This window comes from Trachurus trachurus (genome assembly GCF_905171665.1).
Source record: "Trachurus trachurus genome assembly, chromosome: 19".
NCBI lineage: Eukaryota > Metazoa > Chordata > Actinopteri > Carangiformes > Carangidae > Trachurus > Trachurus trachurus.
The window spans coordinates 12,841,210-12,854,535 of NC_139913.1; the positions used below are offsets into that span (position 1 = coordinate 12,841,210).

General features: G+C 41.8%; 1 protein-coding gene across 1 annotated transcript in view; it reads left to right on the forward strand.

Annotated features, from left to right (window-relative positions):
* LOC311003030 (Na(+)/H(+) exchange regulatory cofactor NHE-RF1-like) overlaps positions 1-11,943 on the forward strand; it is a 28,335-nt gene extending 16,392 nt beyond the window's left edge. Inside the window, exons 2-6 of the mRNA XM_083994694.1 lie at positions 3,793-3,963; positions 7,152-7,305; positions 7,481-7,527; positions 10,204-10,305; positions 11,109-11,943. Coding sequence (XP_083850820.1) covers positions 3,793-3,963; positions 7,152-7,305; positions 7,481-7,527; positions 10,204-10,305; positions 11,109-11,249 — 615 coding nt within the window. The 3' untranslated portion in view covers positions 11,250-11,943. The remainder of the gene's footprint in view (positions 1-3,792; positions 3,964-7,151; positions 7,306-7,480; positions 7,528-10,203; positions 10,306-11,108) is intronic.
* The last annotated feature ends 1,383 nt before the right edge of the window (positions 11,944-13,326 follow it).

Here is a 13,326-nt window from a genome sequence, read left to right on the forward strand (position 1 = left end):
ACAGATAGCTGAGGGTTTATCAGCTGATGGGTGGAGGTCTGTCACTGCCTCATGCACTGGAGCTGTAAAACAGGTAGGAGGCTGCTGTCTCACATGGATGTGAAGGAGAGTTAGTGCAGGAATAAAAGAGAACAACTTCCAATCAGAGAGTTAGTTTGAAATTAGATTTTTTAGGTATATTGAGAATAATAGTGAATAAAAAGAAGGTAAATTGAAACATAACTTTGTCAGCCACATGCAGTGAAGTCAGTAACTGATGTGTTAAAGGGTCATTTGTAAAACACAGCTGTCAAACACATCCAGGGTCACACTCTCCCCTTTCAAATAGTCAACTGAAAAACACTGAAAGAAACTAAACTGGGAACTTGTCTTTTATATTTCATTTTTAATGACACAGAGAAATTCTTTGCTGTGAAAATTGCTGTGATGTTGGATGGTTGTCACTGTGATAAATGCAGAAATAAAGGCAGAAGTTTCTCTTCTGATTAAATATTTTGATATTTGATCCAGTTTTTCAACAGTTTTCCTGAAATTAGATTTTTAAAATGATGTCATAGTATATTAAATTGCAACTGATTTATTGTGACACACGTGGCCAGCAGTCAGAATTATTTTATTGATCCCTGAGGGGAAATTCTTCTGTCGCAGAGCTGCCAATAGGCAAGGCAAGGCAATTTTATTTGTATAACCTGTTTTTACAAACAGTTTGTCTCACATGGCATCATAACAACATCCTCTGCCCTTAGACCCTCACATCCACTGAGGAGAAACTCCATGGAAAACCCTTTTAACAGGGACAAATTGGAGAAACCTCAGGGTGAGGAACAGAGGAGGGATCCCTCACCCAGGATATACATAAGAGTATTGAAAAGATATAGGTCGATAAAAATACTTATAAATTAAATAAAATAATATAATCAAAATAAACATATTTGCATATTTGATATATTAATATTATGGAATTTGGAAGTATACACAGTGCAGGTGCAGGTGCAGAGTTAAAGAGTGTAATGTGATTCAGATGTTTGATACTTTAAAAAGGATTGTTCATTCCTATTTTATCATATGAATAAGAAAGTCGTCCAAAATGGAACTTTCCATTCCATCATTTGCAGTTAAAAATAGATAAATAGGAATAATTAGTAGATGACCTTACACTTTAGTTGTAGTAGTTAAGGGTTTTGTTTTCTTGGTGGAAATAATTTTCCAGTCCTGTGGCGTCACATCCTGAGGCTGCACCGTAGGTAAGGACAGGATTATCAGAGACACTTATTCATCACCACTGTTGATGTTTAACAGACAGCCGGCAGCTGCACCAACCTGGAAAACTGTCGCCAGTGACGGACTGGAAAATGACAACACTTTATAGAGCCGGGCTGATTTGTAATAGGAGCCCGTAATCATTTGTAGGAGTCCTGCAATTAAGACGGAGCTGCTGACGTCAGAGCAGCAGATCTGACCTGCACCTGCCATTATGTTTTTGAGCTCATAATGAATCCGTGTATACAGTATGTAAACAGGGAAGTGAGCTGACGTACAGTACATACCATGTAGCGATTGTATTGATGTGGGATCTCTGATTGACGTAAAGCAGCTGCAGTGGAGAAAGTTAAAGTGCACTGAGTAGTAAATGAGTGACCACGGCTCAGACTGCTGTTTAATCACAGTCACTGAGCTGCTGCTGTTTGTCCTCCTGTGATTCACTTTCAATACAGGAACCATTGAACCACCGGCAGAGAGGGAGAGATCAGCTGTTTGCTCTTTATCAAGCTGTTTTTATTATGAAATGTCCCATTCATTCAGTATTAGACTCATTAATCGGCCGATTATAGCTATTAGAGAATAATCGTAAGGTGGAAAATAGTTGGATGATATGATGATCACTAGTAAAGTTCAGGGAATACACTTTACTGCTGTTTTGCACATAATTTTGTACTTAAAAACTAAATATTAAAGGGGCTTGTGATGTAATGTCAGAATTGTTCATATGCTTCTCCCCCCACACAGTTTGTATGTAAAAATGTTCTGCTTTCAATTTATATCTTTGTACTATACATGTATGTAAAAGGATAAAAAACAGCTTCTTCTTTTTTTTTTTTAATTATGTAGAAAATTTGACAGGCCCATATATCGGTTATCAGAATTTTTTATTCCCTAATATTGATCCATTCTTTTATCTGCCATTGTGTCTTTTATATTATCAATTCGTGAAGCAGGCACAATACCACATTACACTGCGCATGTGTGTACGTATGTGACAAATAAAGCTTATCTTATCTTATCTAAAATAAAGTTATCAAAAGTAAAATAGTATGAGGTAGTTAAGTCCAAGTATTCTTTTTTCATTTTAATTATAATCAACACTTATGATGTGTTGTGTAATAGCTCATCATTTTTAAGTTGGTAATAGATTCAGTTTTTTTTTTGTCTTAAAGGCATAGTTCAGTTTTTTTAAGTGGGGTTGTGCTACACTAGATGCAGTAGAAAGGTCTCTGCTCTCCCCCACTGAGAAACACCAGTGCATGGCGCTGCAAGACACTGACACACTGTTGTCAATGAGGGACCATTAATCAGTGTATTTTCGCCGCCTACTGGAAGTCCTGTCTCAAAATAATACACCAGTTCAACAGTACGATAATTAAAAAGTAAAAATATACAACGCACCAGCTGGTCGGAAAAAAAGTTAGTTCATCTTGAACTAACCAACTCGTTACTGGATCAGTTTGCCCATTTGTACTTCATACAACCCTACTTCAAAAAAGCTGAACTATCCCTTTAAAATATGTCAGAAATGGCTTGAATCAAGTATCCAAATCACAAGAGATAATATTATGTACATTATGTTTTTTTGAGCTCGTTCTCCATAAAAAATGGACTAAGTGGATCATTAAAGCAGAAGTAAGCGATATTTTTGTGTTAATATAAGTCTTAAATAGTTATATCTTCCGACGGCAATCACTTACATAGAGTGTTTGGATTGGACTGAGATCTCTCAGTCACTCTGCTCTGCTCTGAGCCGAGGAGAAAACTTTTCTCGTATCCTACAATTTTTATCCAATGAGGAGAGAGAACGGCATGAAGGGCTGTGTGTGCAGCCAAGGGATGCGCGTGAATGTGGTGACGTAGGGACGAGGACCAATAGATCCATGACGAGGGCGGGGGCTGCCAACTCCATCGGCTGACAAGACGTTATGGTGCGTTCAAGGCACCCCGTAACTCGTGTTTTTTTCGACCTGTGAAGTCGTACCAGTTCGATCTGGTGCGAGTTCACGGCTCGGAAGTTACGAGTGGCCGTTATAATGACTTTCACAGGTAAAACAGGTCGGAAAAACATGAGTGGGTTGCCTGGAACGCTACAAAGTCGTAAGTCGTGACTTGAAGCTGTAATTTACGGTTTCAAAAGCCTGCCTCGAATGCAGCATTAGCCAAAACGACCGGATCGCTTACTTCTGCTTTAAAATTTACAAATTCTAAGGAAACACTGAGAAGGAGGAGATTGTCTTGCACAGCACAGAACAGAACCTCACAATGGTGCCGGTGGTGTCAGGAATAAAGTCCAAAAAAAGGATGGAGTTCCACCGCACACAAAGGGGTCATATAAACACTGATTTATTTTTCTTCAGGCTTCATCAGACAGCCTGCGGTGGAACTCCTTCCTTTTTTCTAAGGAAACACATTGAGGTCAAGCTGAAGCTGTGTTACGACTGCCAGGGAATTAAAACTGTTTACACCTTTTAAATGAGCTGTCACACTGACGTTCTCCTGTCTGTGTGTGTGTGTGTGTGTGTGTAGGATGAGAGCAGCGGGCTGCGGCCTCGTCTCTGCCACCTGAAGAAGGGAGCCAGCGGCTACGGCTTCAACCTGCACAGTGAGAAGACCAAACCGGGCCAGTTCATCAGAGCCGTGGACGAGGACTCTCCAGCACACAGAGCCGGTCTCAGACCACAGGACAAGATCGTCCAGGTACACACACACACACACACACTACACTTACACACACACTACACACTGCTGCTTGTGTGTGTGTTTGTGTGTGTTTTACTCAGTTTGTTGCTGTATCAGCTGTAATCCTATTACACCAGTGAGTAAGCAGGAAGTTTAAATCCCTGCTAGTTTTAGGAGGCGGAGTGAGTGTGTGTCTGTGTCTGTGTGTACAACTGTGACGTATGTGTGAGATTACTACATGTAGATGCAGATGTGTTCATACTAGGGATGTCACCATTATAGATTTTCTGGGTCCGATTATTATAATCGCGATATTACGATTATCACGATTATTTGTGCATTAATTAATTTCACAACACTATGATGAATGTGTAAAATCAAATATAGTCAAAATATAATTACATTACTAAGTATTTAAATTAGGTAAATGGACCAGTATCTGTGCATGTACCTTTATTTTGGCGCACATCTGTTATGGTTCCTATATAATCTTTTTTTGGAAAGTGACGGTATTTGGGAACCTTTACGATTAATTAATTAATACCGCGATTAATTGTGAAAACAAGTAATCACGACATCCCTAGTTCATTCATCGGCCCTTGTTTGTGTGATAGTGTGATATTCTGTGTGTGTGTGTGTTTGTGTGTGTTTTGGGGGGTTGAGGTCAGAGTTAATCTACTTACTGTGTCTGTGGCTGAATTACAGCGGGGGGGGGGGGTTGATAAAGTAATAGCATGAGCTCATGTAGAGTGTGTGCATCAGAACAGGGTGGAGGTGGAGTTCAGAATGCAGAGAATGTGATGGAGTCCTGCAGCACCAGGCCGTACCACCTGTCCACCGTCACCGCTCGTCCTCCCACTGGAATTCCTCACTCGCTTTATCTCAGGAGGCTGGATTAGCTCCAGCTCTGTGTGTGTGTGTGTGTGTGTGTGTGTTACCCAGCGTCTTCATCACCGACACCATCACTCCTCCCGCCATCGCTCTGTCCATTAGTCTGGTCTTATCTTCCACACATCACGAGAGCTCAGTCTCTGTGTCTCTGGATCTTCTCAGGGAGGCACACACAAAGCAGCTGTGCATTTTCAGGACTTAAGTTTCAGACTCAGGTTTTATATCGTTGCCAAAATTAAATTTTTAGTTCTGATAAAGACGATGTACTCGGTGCTTCGGCCGTGGAACATCGTTTTCCTGAGCACCACTTTACCCAAACTGTGTGTAGAATGAATGTACCGTGTCCAGATGTTCAGGTAGATGAAGCTTGTTGACAACATCTGCTGTATGCTCTGTTACATGAGAGGCATTTGTTGGAGCTTTGAGAAATCAAAGAAATAACAAAAATATGTAACAGTGTCATGCAAAAGGTTGGTCACCCCTGGTCAAAACCTCTGTTAATGTGAACAGTTCAGCAAGTGGAAGCTGAAATGATCTCCAAAAGACATAAAGTGACAGATGACACATTACCTTTATATTTTAAATAATATCTTTCTTTTTTTTTCATCTTTTACATTTTCAAACTGACAGAAAAGGAAAAGGGCCTGCAATAAAGGTTTGACCACCCTGCATAGTTAGTAGCTAGTAGCCCCCCCTTTGGAAACCATCACAGTGTAAATAGTAAATATCTTGTCTGATACCTTGGTCAAAGTTATCTGAGCGCTCAAGTCTCCTGGGTTTCATTCTTTTGCAGGCTGCTGCTTTGTTTCCCTTTTTCACTCTAAAACCGTAGAAAACTAAAATAATTCACTGATAATGATTAAAATATTGCAAAAGAGTGTTTCATTAATAACTTTATGTCTTTTGGAGATCATTTCATCTTCCACTTGATGAACTGTTCACATTAACAGAGGTTTTGACCAGGGGTGACCAAACTTTTGTATGCCACTGTATAAACAATAATGACGATGATGAGCTGAATTTGAACTCAACCTGCTGTACTCGATGCAGGTAAATGAAGATCCATCATCACCTGTCACTGTGATGACCTCATTATAGAAACAGAACAACACATCCATTATGTGGAATAACTGCTATCAAGTGTCGTATATAGATCACTATGCTGCCTCACAGCCTGACGTCACCTGTGTTAAGTCTTCACCTGCCGTACAGTCGTTCACACTGAGGGGAAACTGGGTTTGTTTGTTTGATCTCCAGACATGAATCAGTATTCAGGTCAGACTGGAGCTGCTGGCTTGTTGAAGCCCTGGTTCCCAGCAGCAGCGTCGGAGGCTCCGGTTAGACCAGGTCCATGCTGACGTGCTGCTGGGTGTGGTGATCCTGATGTGGGCGTGTTGCGTTGGAGGTATTCCACCTCCAGGCTGCAGCTGCTGCTGCAGCAGCAACTGTGGCCGGCAGCCGGCAGTCGGATGGCCACAGCTGAGTGTGCAGCATGTGTTGAGATGGTGTCTGATAGCGGCCGACGGCTGAGCTCCCTCCACCAAGTCCACAGTCCCCTACAGCAGCAGATCCACTATCAGTCCACCTCTAGTGTGACGCACAGGAGGCTCAGTGTAAATGTCTTTAGGCTTTTTATTTTTTTGCAACACCAAGAGAGTTCCACAGCTGCAGTCTGACTGTAACATGTTATATCAAAATGTCATAAGTAAAAGAATGTTATATCAAAATGTAAAAAAAAAGCAAAAAGAAGAAAATAAAATAAAATAAAAGATTATGATAAAGATTTTTATTCTGTGGGTAATGGGGGCGGGACTAGATAAACTTTTGCTTCTCCCGCTTTCCCTTTCGGCCATGTGTATTGTATTGTTTGAACTAAGATGAAGTGTGATGATGATGATTTAAATTGACATGCCCAAATAAACAAATTGATTGATTGATTGATTGATTGACTGACAGGACAGAGCTCTGAGGTAGAGCTGCACTGATGAAGGTGTCACACTGTGAGAAAACTATGCAGGTGGAGAAGGTTACAGACTTCCTCTCATCCTCTCCTCTCCTCTCCTTTCCTCTTCTCATCTTCTCCTCTTGTCTCCTCTCATCCTCTCGTCTTGTCTCCTCTCATCTCATCCTCTTGTCTCCTATCCTCTCATCATCTCATCTCATCTCATCTCCTCTCCTCCTCTTGTCTCCTATCCTCTCATCATCTCATCTCATCTTCTCCTCTCCTCTCCTCTCCTCTCCTCTCCTCTCCTCTCCTCTCCTCTCCTCTCCTCTCCTCTCCTCCTCCTCCTCTTCCTCCTCCTCCTCCTCCTCAGGTGAATGGAGTGTCAGTGGTTGGGCTGCAGCACTCGGATGTGGTTGCGAACATCAAGTCAGGAGGAGACCAGACCAGCCTGCTGGTGGTGGACGCTGAGACTGACGACTTCTTCAAGAGATGCAACGTTGTGCCCACCGAGGAGCACCTCACTGGTAACACACACACACACACACACACACACACACACACACACACACACACACACACACACACACACACACACACACACACACACACACACACTGACATATTTACACATCTTTAAAAAGTGAACTGAACCATCAGAAACCTGACTGTAACTAAGTGAAGCTTCTCTCCTCTCTGCAGGACCGCTTCCTGAGCCACTGTCACACAAACCAACAGAGGACGAAGAGGTGAGGACCACTACACACACACACACACACACACACACACACACACACACACACACACACACACACACACACACACACACACACACACACACTTACTTACTGATAGTGGCCTGGAAAAGCCCTGCTGATCCTCTCTGGACTTTCCTGGTAGCAGATTAGGATTGTGGACATAGTCTGACTGGTAACATGTTGGAGGCTGAGAGCAGCTGCAGCTGCAGCTTCACTCAAGTCACTTTAACATAAAATATATTAACTATGAAACCCACACATCATCAGAATCTCACTGTTGTTACCTGAGATGAGTTTATTTCACACATGAAGCTGAATCGACATTTTTGACATAATAAAAATAATAAAAAGATTTCAAACATTTCAAACTGTAATGTGTCATTAAAGACACCTAATATCCCCATATACAATATTACTGTTATCATATATTACACTATTACACTGGGCTGGGCTTCAAATACCCAGTTTCCACAGTTTGTAACACACACTCATTATGACATCATCTATATTTTCCAGTTGAGTGGAGGTCACGGTGTGTAAATCGGTGGAATGTCCCTTTAATGAACAGAGTTGCCGCGGCGCTCCACAGCTACAGTCACTTTATCAAATCATAAGTAAACAAGGAGAAGCAACTCCCCCTCTCCACACACACACACACACACTCACACAGGAGGTCAGAGGTGCTCAGAGTGTGTATGTGTGTGTATGTGTGTGTGTGTTACATAATATCAGCTGAATGAGTGATTGTTCCTGCAGCAGCAGAGTGTGTGAACCGCTCGTTAGTTTCTCATTTGCATAATCCCCGACTCGCCCTGAGAGTTAAAGCCACTTCAATCCCATGATCCTCCAGGAGAGAGAGAGGAAAACACACAGTGCTGAGCTCTGGTCGCCATGGTAAAGGGTCAACCACAATGTCACCAGAGGGGCCAATCTCCTTTTCCCATCTTGTCAGTGTGTGTGTGTGTGTGTGTGTGTGTGTGTGTGTGTGTGTGTGTGTGTGTGTAGTGTAGTGTGTAGTGCTGCTGCTGTTTGCCTCAAGTCACATGACCTGGATGTTTCAGTCACATGTGAAGGTGGAGTCTGTCTGAGCCACACACACACACACACATCAAACAGAAATAAAAGCTGCTAGAGGAGGAGTGTGTAGTGTGTGTTAAGTTTAGTTGTCATGCAGTTGCTGTTGTTGTGTTGTTGACGGCCTGTAGAAACGGCCACTGGGCTTTTTGGGGTTAGAGAGTGAGTCTGTGTTTAGAAGTAGCTGCTGGTGAAGTTTATTCACACAGACACACACACATCCTTGTAAATCTATCTTTGTGAGGACATGTCATTGACATAATGTATTCCCTAGCCCCCTACCCTAACCTTAACCACCCAAAACAAATGTCTAAACTTAACCATTATTCTAAACCTAATTTAAACCTAATTATAACCTAACATCTTAACCCAAGTCTTAACCCTCAAACAGCCCTTGGAAAAAGTGAGCACCGGCCAAAATGTCCTCACTTCCCAAAAATGTCCTCACTCTGTTGGTTAAAAACTCGTTCCGGTCCTCACAACGTAGCATGTACAAGAACACACACACACACACAGAGGGAGAACCAGAGAACTGGCTACATGTGTTTTTTTTTACACACACTCACACACACTGCTGAGGCTGAGTGGCAGTGTTAATAACAGAGCAGAGTGTGTGAGGCTCTGCTGCCTCCTGCTGGATCACAGCAACACGTTTCTCTTTGAGTTCAGCTTCTCCACTGTGGAGCTGTGTGAGAAGCTTTAGTGTGTCAGACTGTTCAGGTTCACTAAGCTTCATCTCTATGAGTCACATCTGCCGTGATGATGATGTGTTGTGACACAGTATAATGAATTTAAAAATGAGTAGTAAAGAAAGAAAGTGAATGGGATTTTTGCATTGCGTTTTGGATGATGTCAGAAAATCAGCTCTGTGTCTAACACAAGTGTATGATACTTACAAGTTTAGTTCAGTGAGATAATCTTCACATATGAATACATTTAATACTGTATCTGAAGCTTAACTACGATGGCTAGAAGTAAAAAAGCTAACGTTAGGCTTTAACGGACTACTACACGTCACCACCACTCAGCTTTCCACTGATTTCAGCTGCTTTATTTTAAAAACATTGTCTAATGGGGAAATGGGACTGTTTTTACTTGTTGAAGAGCCATAAATAACATAAAATAACATCCATAAGAACACTCTGGCCTGTTGGGGGTGATGACGTTTCATGTTTGTCGTCGTATTGAGCAACTTGTTAGCAATCGCCTTTTTTACCACACGTAAAAGCTTCAACATTCACAAGTAGGGTATTTACTGACGTGTTTTATGTCCTAGAACAAAACCTGAAATTCTTAAGCTTTTGTTAACCACATACTGTACCTAATTTGAGGTGTTTTACCAAAATCCCATTCAAAAAACATACTGACTTTTAGACGAGAGAACCAAAAATGCTAAAAGCGCTAACAGAGTTCCAGGTGTACTGGCAGACTCTATAACACATTTTTCAAATACTGAGTTATCTTATTACTAAATCAGTTCTTACCGTCTATATCTTACAGCTGCCATGAGGCTTTAAATGACAGTCAGTCAGTCAGTCAGTCAGTCAGTCTTATACTGTGTGTGTGTGTGTGTGTGTGTGTGTGTTTGAACAGACACCTGCAGTGATGAAGAGTAAAGGCTCCGTGAGCTCGTCTGCCTCCAGCGCCTCCGACTCCTCCCTGCCAACAGCCAACACCAGCTCCGGCCCTCCAGAGGTACAGCACACACCCACACACACACACACACACACACTCTAACTCTACCCTTGTTTTTGATTTTTGTTTCTATTTTGTTCCATATTCGGTCTTTAGTTTTTCTTTCTACTATAATATTAATTTCTTCCAAGTTCCACAAAAGCTCTGTTGTCTATAATGGAACAAAGAGCTACTGTGAGGAACATCATCTGTGGTTTCAGTTTTAAATATATTTGAGTAGACTTCAATTTCTTCATACTAATCTTCAACAGTTCAAGTAATTTCCAACCATTTAATACAGCCTCCCTCTTACATGTTTTACTTTTACTCAGATATTGTTTCAACAATTTATTCAGCTCGTTCAGCTTCCAGCTTTCAGCATCCACCCGTATTTCCTTCAGGAAATGCATTCTCTAGTTATAATTGTCTTATTATGTTAGAGATATTGTCGCTAAGATATAACTGATGAAATTATGACTTTAATTTCTAATATTCTGGATTGTTTCTCCAGCCTGCTTTAGTTTTAATGTAGAATATAAGATGGAAGAGTTCAGACATGATTCCCAGGCTGATTGTAGAGTCGTGTTTGTCGACTATGGATTATAAACCTATGAAATAAAAACATGAAGAGCAGTTTGAATGTTGTGGACAGTTTATTATAAGGTTTACTGAAACACTGTTCATGTCTAAATCCTGGAAGTTCCTGAGGTCAGATTTCCACCAGAGAAAATCAGGTGATAGATGTGTACAGACTGGTCCTGGGTCAGTGTCAGAATAACACACTAAACCATCTGTGTATTTTGTGTGTGTGTGTGTGTGTGCAGGCTGACAGGGCTCCAGAGGGGGGCCTGGGTCTGGGGCTGTCTCTGGCTCAGGCCAGAGAAAAAGCCCGTCAGAACCGAGCCGCCAAGAAAGCCCCGCCCATGGACTGGAGCAAGAGGAACGAACTGTTCAGCAACTTGTAAACACCACCACACCACCATCGTCGTCATCATCATCATCACCACTCAGCTCCGTCTGCCCCACCCTCTGGTGGAGAACCCAGAGACATAATCAGTCTCTGGTCTCTGGATTTGGTTTTTGACCATAAAAGACTCACTCTGTTCGTTCAGAACATTTTAAAGTCCCGTCTTCAACAGTATTATTTGATGATTTTATTGTTTTAATTTAGGGTTTTTGCCACTTTTGAAATGTCAGTGTCACACACAGGAATGAATGTTAATATATGAAGAATGTTTGAGAGAGACGGAGACGTGCAGCTCCTCGGGTGGAGAGACCGGGTCAGGGACACCGGGGCTGTAGGGAAAATAAATTATTGGCAGATTTGAGTCAAGATTGTGAATCTACAGTTTAAATGAAGGCCAGACTTCCAGGTCTGCAATCAGAAACTAGAATGAAAGTTTTCTTTACTCACTGTCTGAAGGGACAGAGCTGAACATCTGCTGAAGCCTCGCTGCCACAGTAACCACGACAACCTGCTCCAGCACCGTCGCGGCGTTCAAGTCTTACGATGGCTGAGGCCACTGTGTAGTTGTAGAGTCATGAAACCGTGGAAACAGCCAGCAGGGTTTCTGACATCATATATGATTCAGTGAAATTATTTTTTCATGTTTCTCTTGTTCGATTTGTACATACATGAATAAATGATTTAAGAGGAAATCTGATCTGGACTGATGCTTTGACCTTTCTGAATTCTGAGACTTTGATAAAGACCGAACTGTGAAACTGGAAGAGGGTCAGAGGACCGAAGTCCAGACCAGCAGGTCCACGTTCTCTGTCACTGCAGAACTGTTTCAGGTTGTGGTTTAAAGAAAACAAAGACAAGTTCAACATGTTGACTTGGCCTCTAACGTCCCCAGATCAGAGTCCAGTCCAGCATCTGTGGAATTTGCTGGACCCATGCAGGTCCCACCTGGGGAAAATAAGTATTGAACAATAATTCACACAAATCCAAACATATACAGTATGTCCATAAATGAAGTTCTGTGTAATAAAGTGACATGACACAGGGAATAGGTACTGACCACATGAAGAAAAGGAGGAGAAAGGAATGAAAGACAAGAAAGCAGCTGGAATCTGTCAGTTTAGAAAGTCCTTCTGTCTCCTATCAGAGCTCATTAACATCAGCTGCTTCAGTCCTGATTGATGATATAAAAAGGTTTGTCATCACCAAGGTCTCACACGGGAAGCATCTCATGATGGGACATATCACATACTGTACCGACACTGTTGGTTACATACATGTTTCTGAACCCCTGAATGCACCGTTGGGGCCAGAAGTGAAAAGAAAAGGACATATTTCCACCATGAAACGGCCACGACCGGCTGCTCCTGGTCCAAAGAAACCTCAGAAGAGTTGTCCAAGAGCCAAGTAGCACTCACAGAGAGCTTTAGACTGACCTGGAATCAGCAGGTAAACAATGAGTACTGTAATGCACTCAGCCACCACGGCCTCTGCTCACCATACAGGACTGCTGGCTTCTATATTATTTCCAACACTGTATACAACAGGAATATAATGATTTCTCTGGTTTGAGAGTAAATGGAAACATTATGAATAATATAAGAACTTCTATAGATCACAGGTCTGGTTGTTTTGAGACATGTTTATGCAGAAAAGATGGAAAAAAATGTAACTCGCTCACATTTTCACCTAAATTCTACAGAAAGCAAATGAGACCAAAAACCTTGCACTCACATTTCACCACTGAATGAACGACACTCCCTCAGTACAAATCCTCCTTTTAATGACTTCCAGGATGATACAGAATTCATTGGAAATGTTAATAAAAGTAACAGACATCCATTAAAACTGAACACAGGAACAAACTGTGCTAAAACTTCTTGAACAAAAAACCTTGAAGACACAATAACAACAACTCCTTGATTCAGTTACAGTACAAAAAGAAAAAAAAACAAATCAGGGAGTGCAAAGGAGTCAAGATGGCGCGTGTTGAAGACGGCTTCAGGTGATGGCTTTTCTTTACTGGCTTCACTGAAAGACGACGGCTCACAAACAAGCGTTCAACCACACAGGAAGTG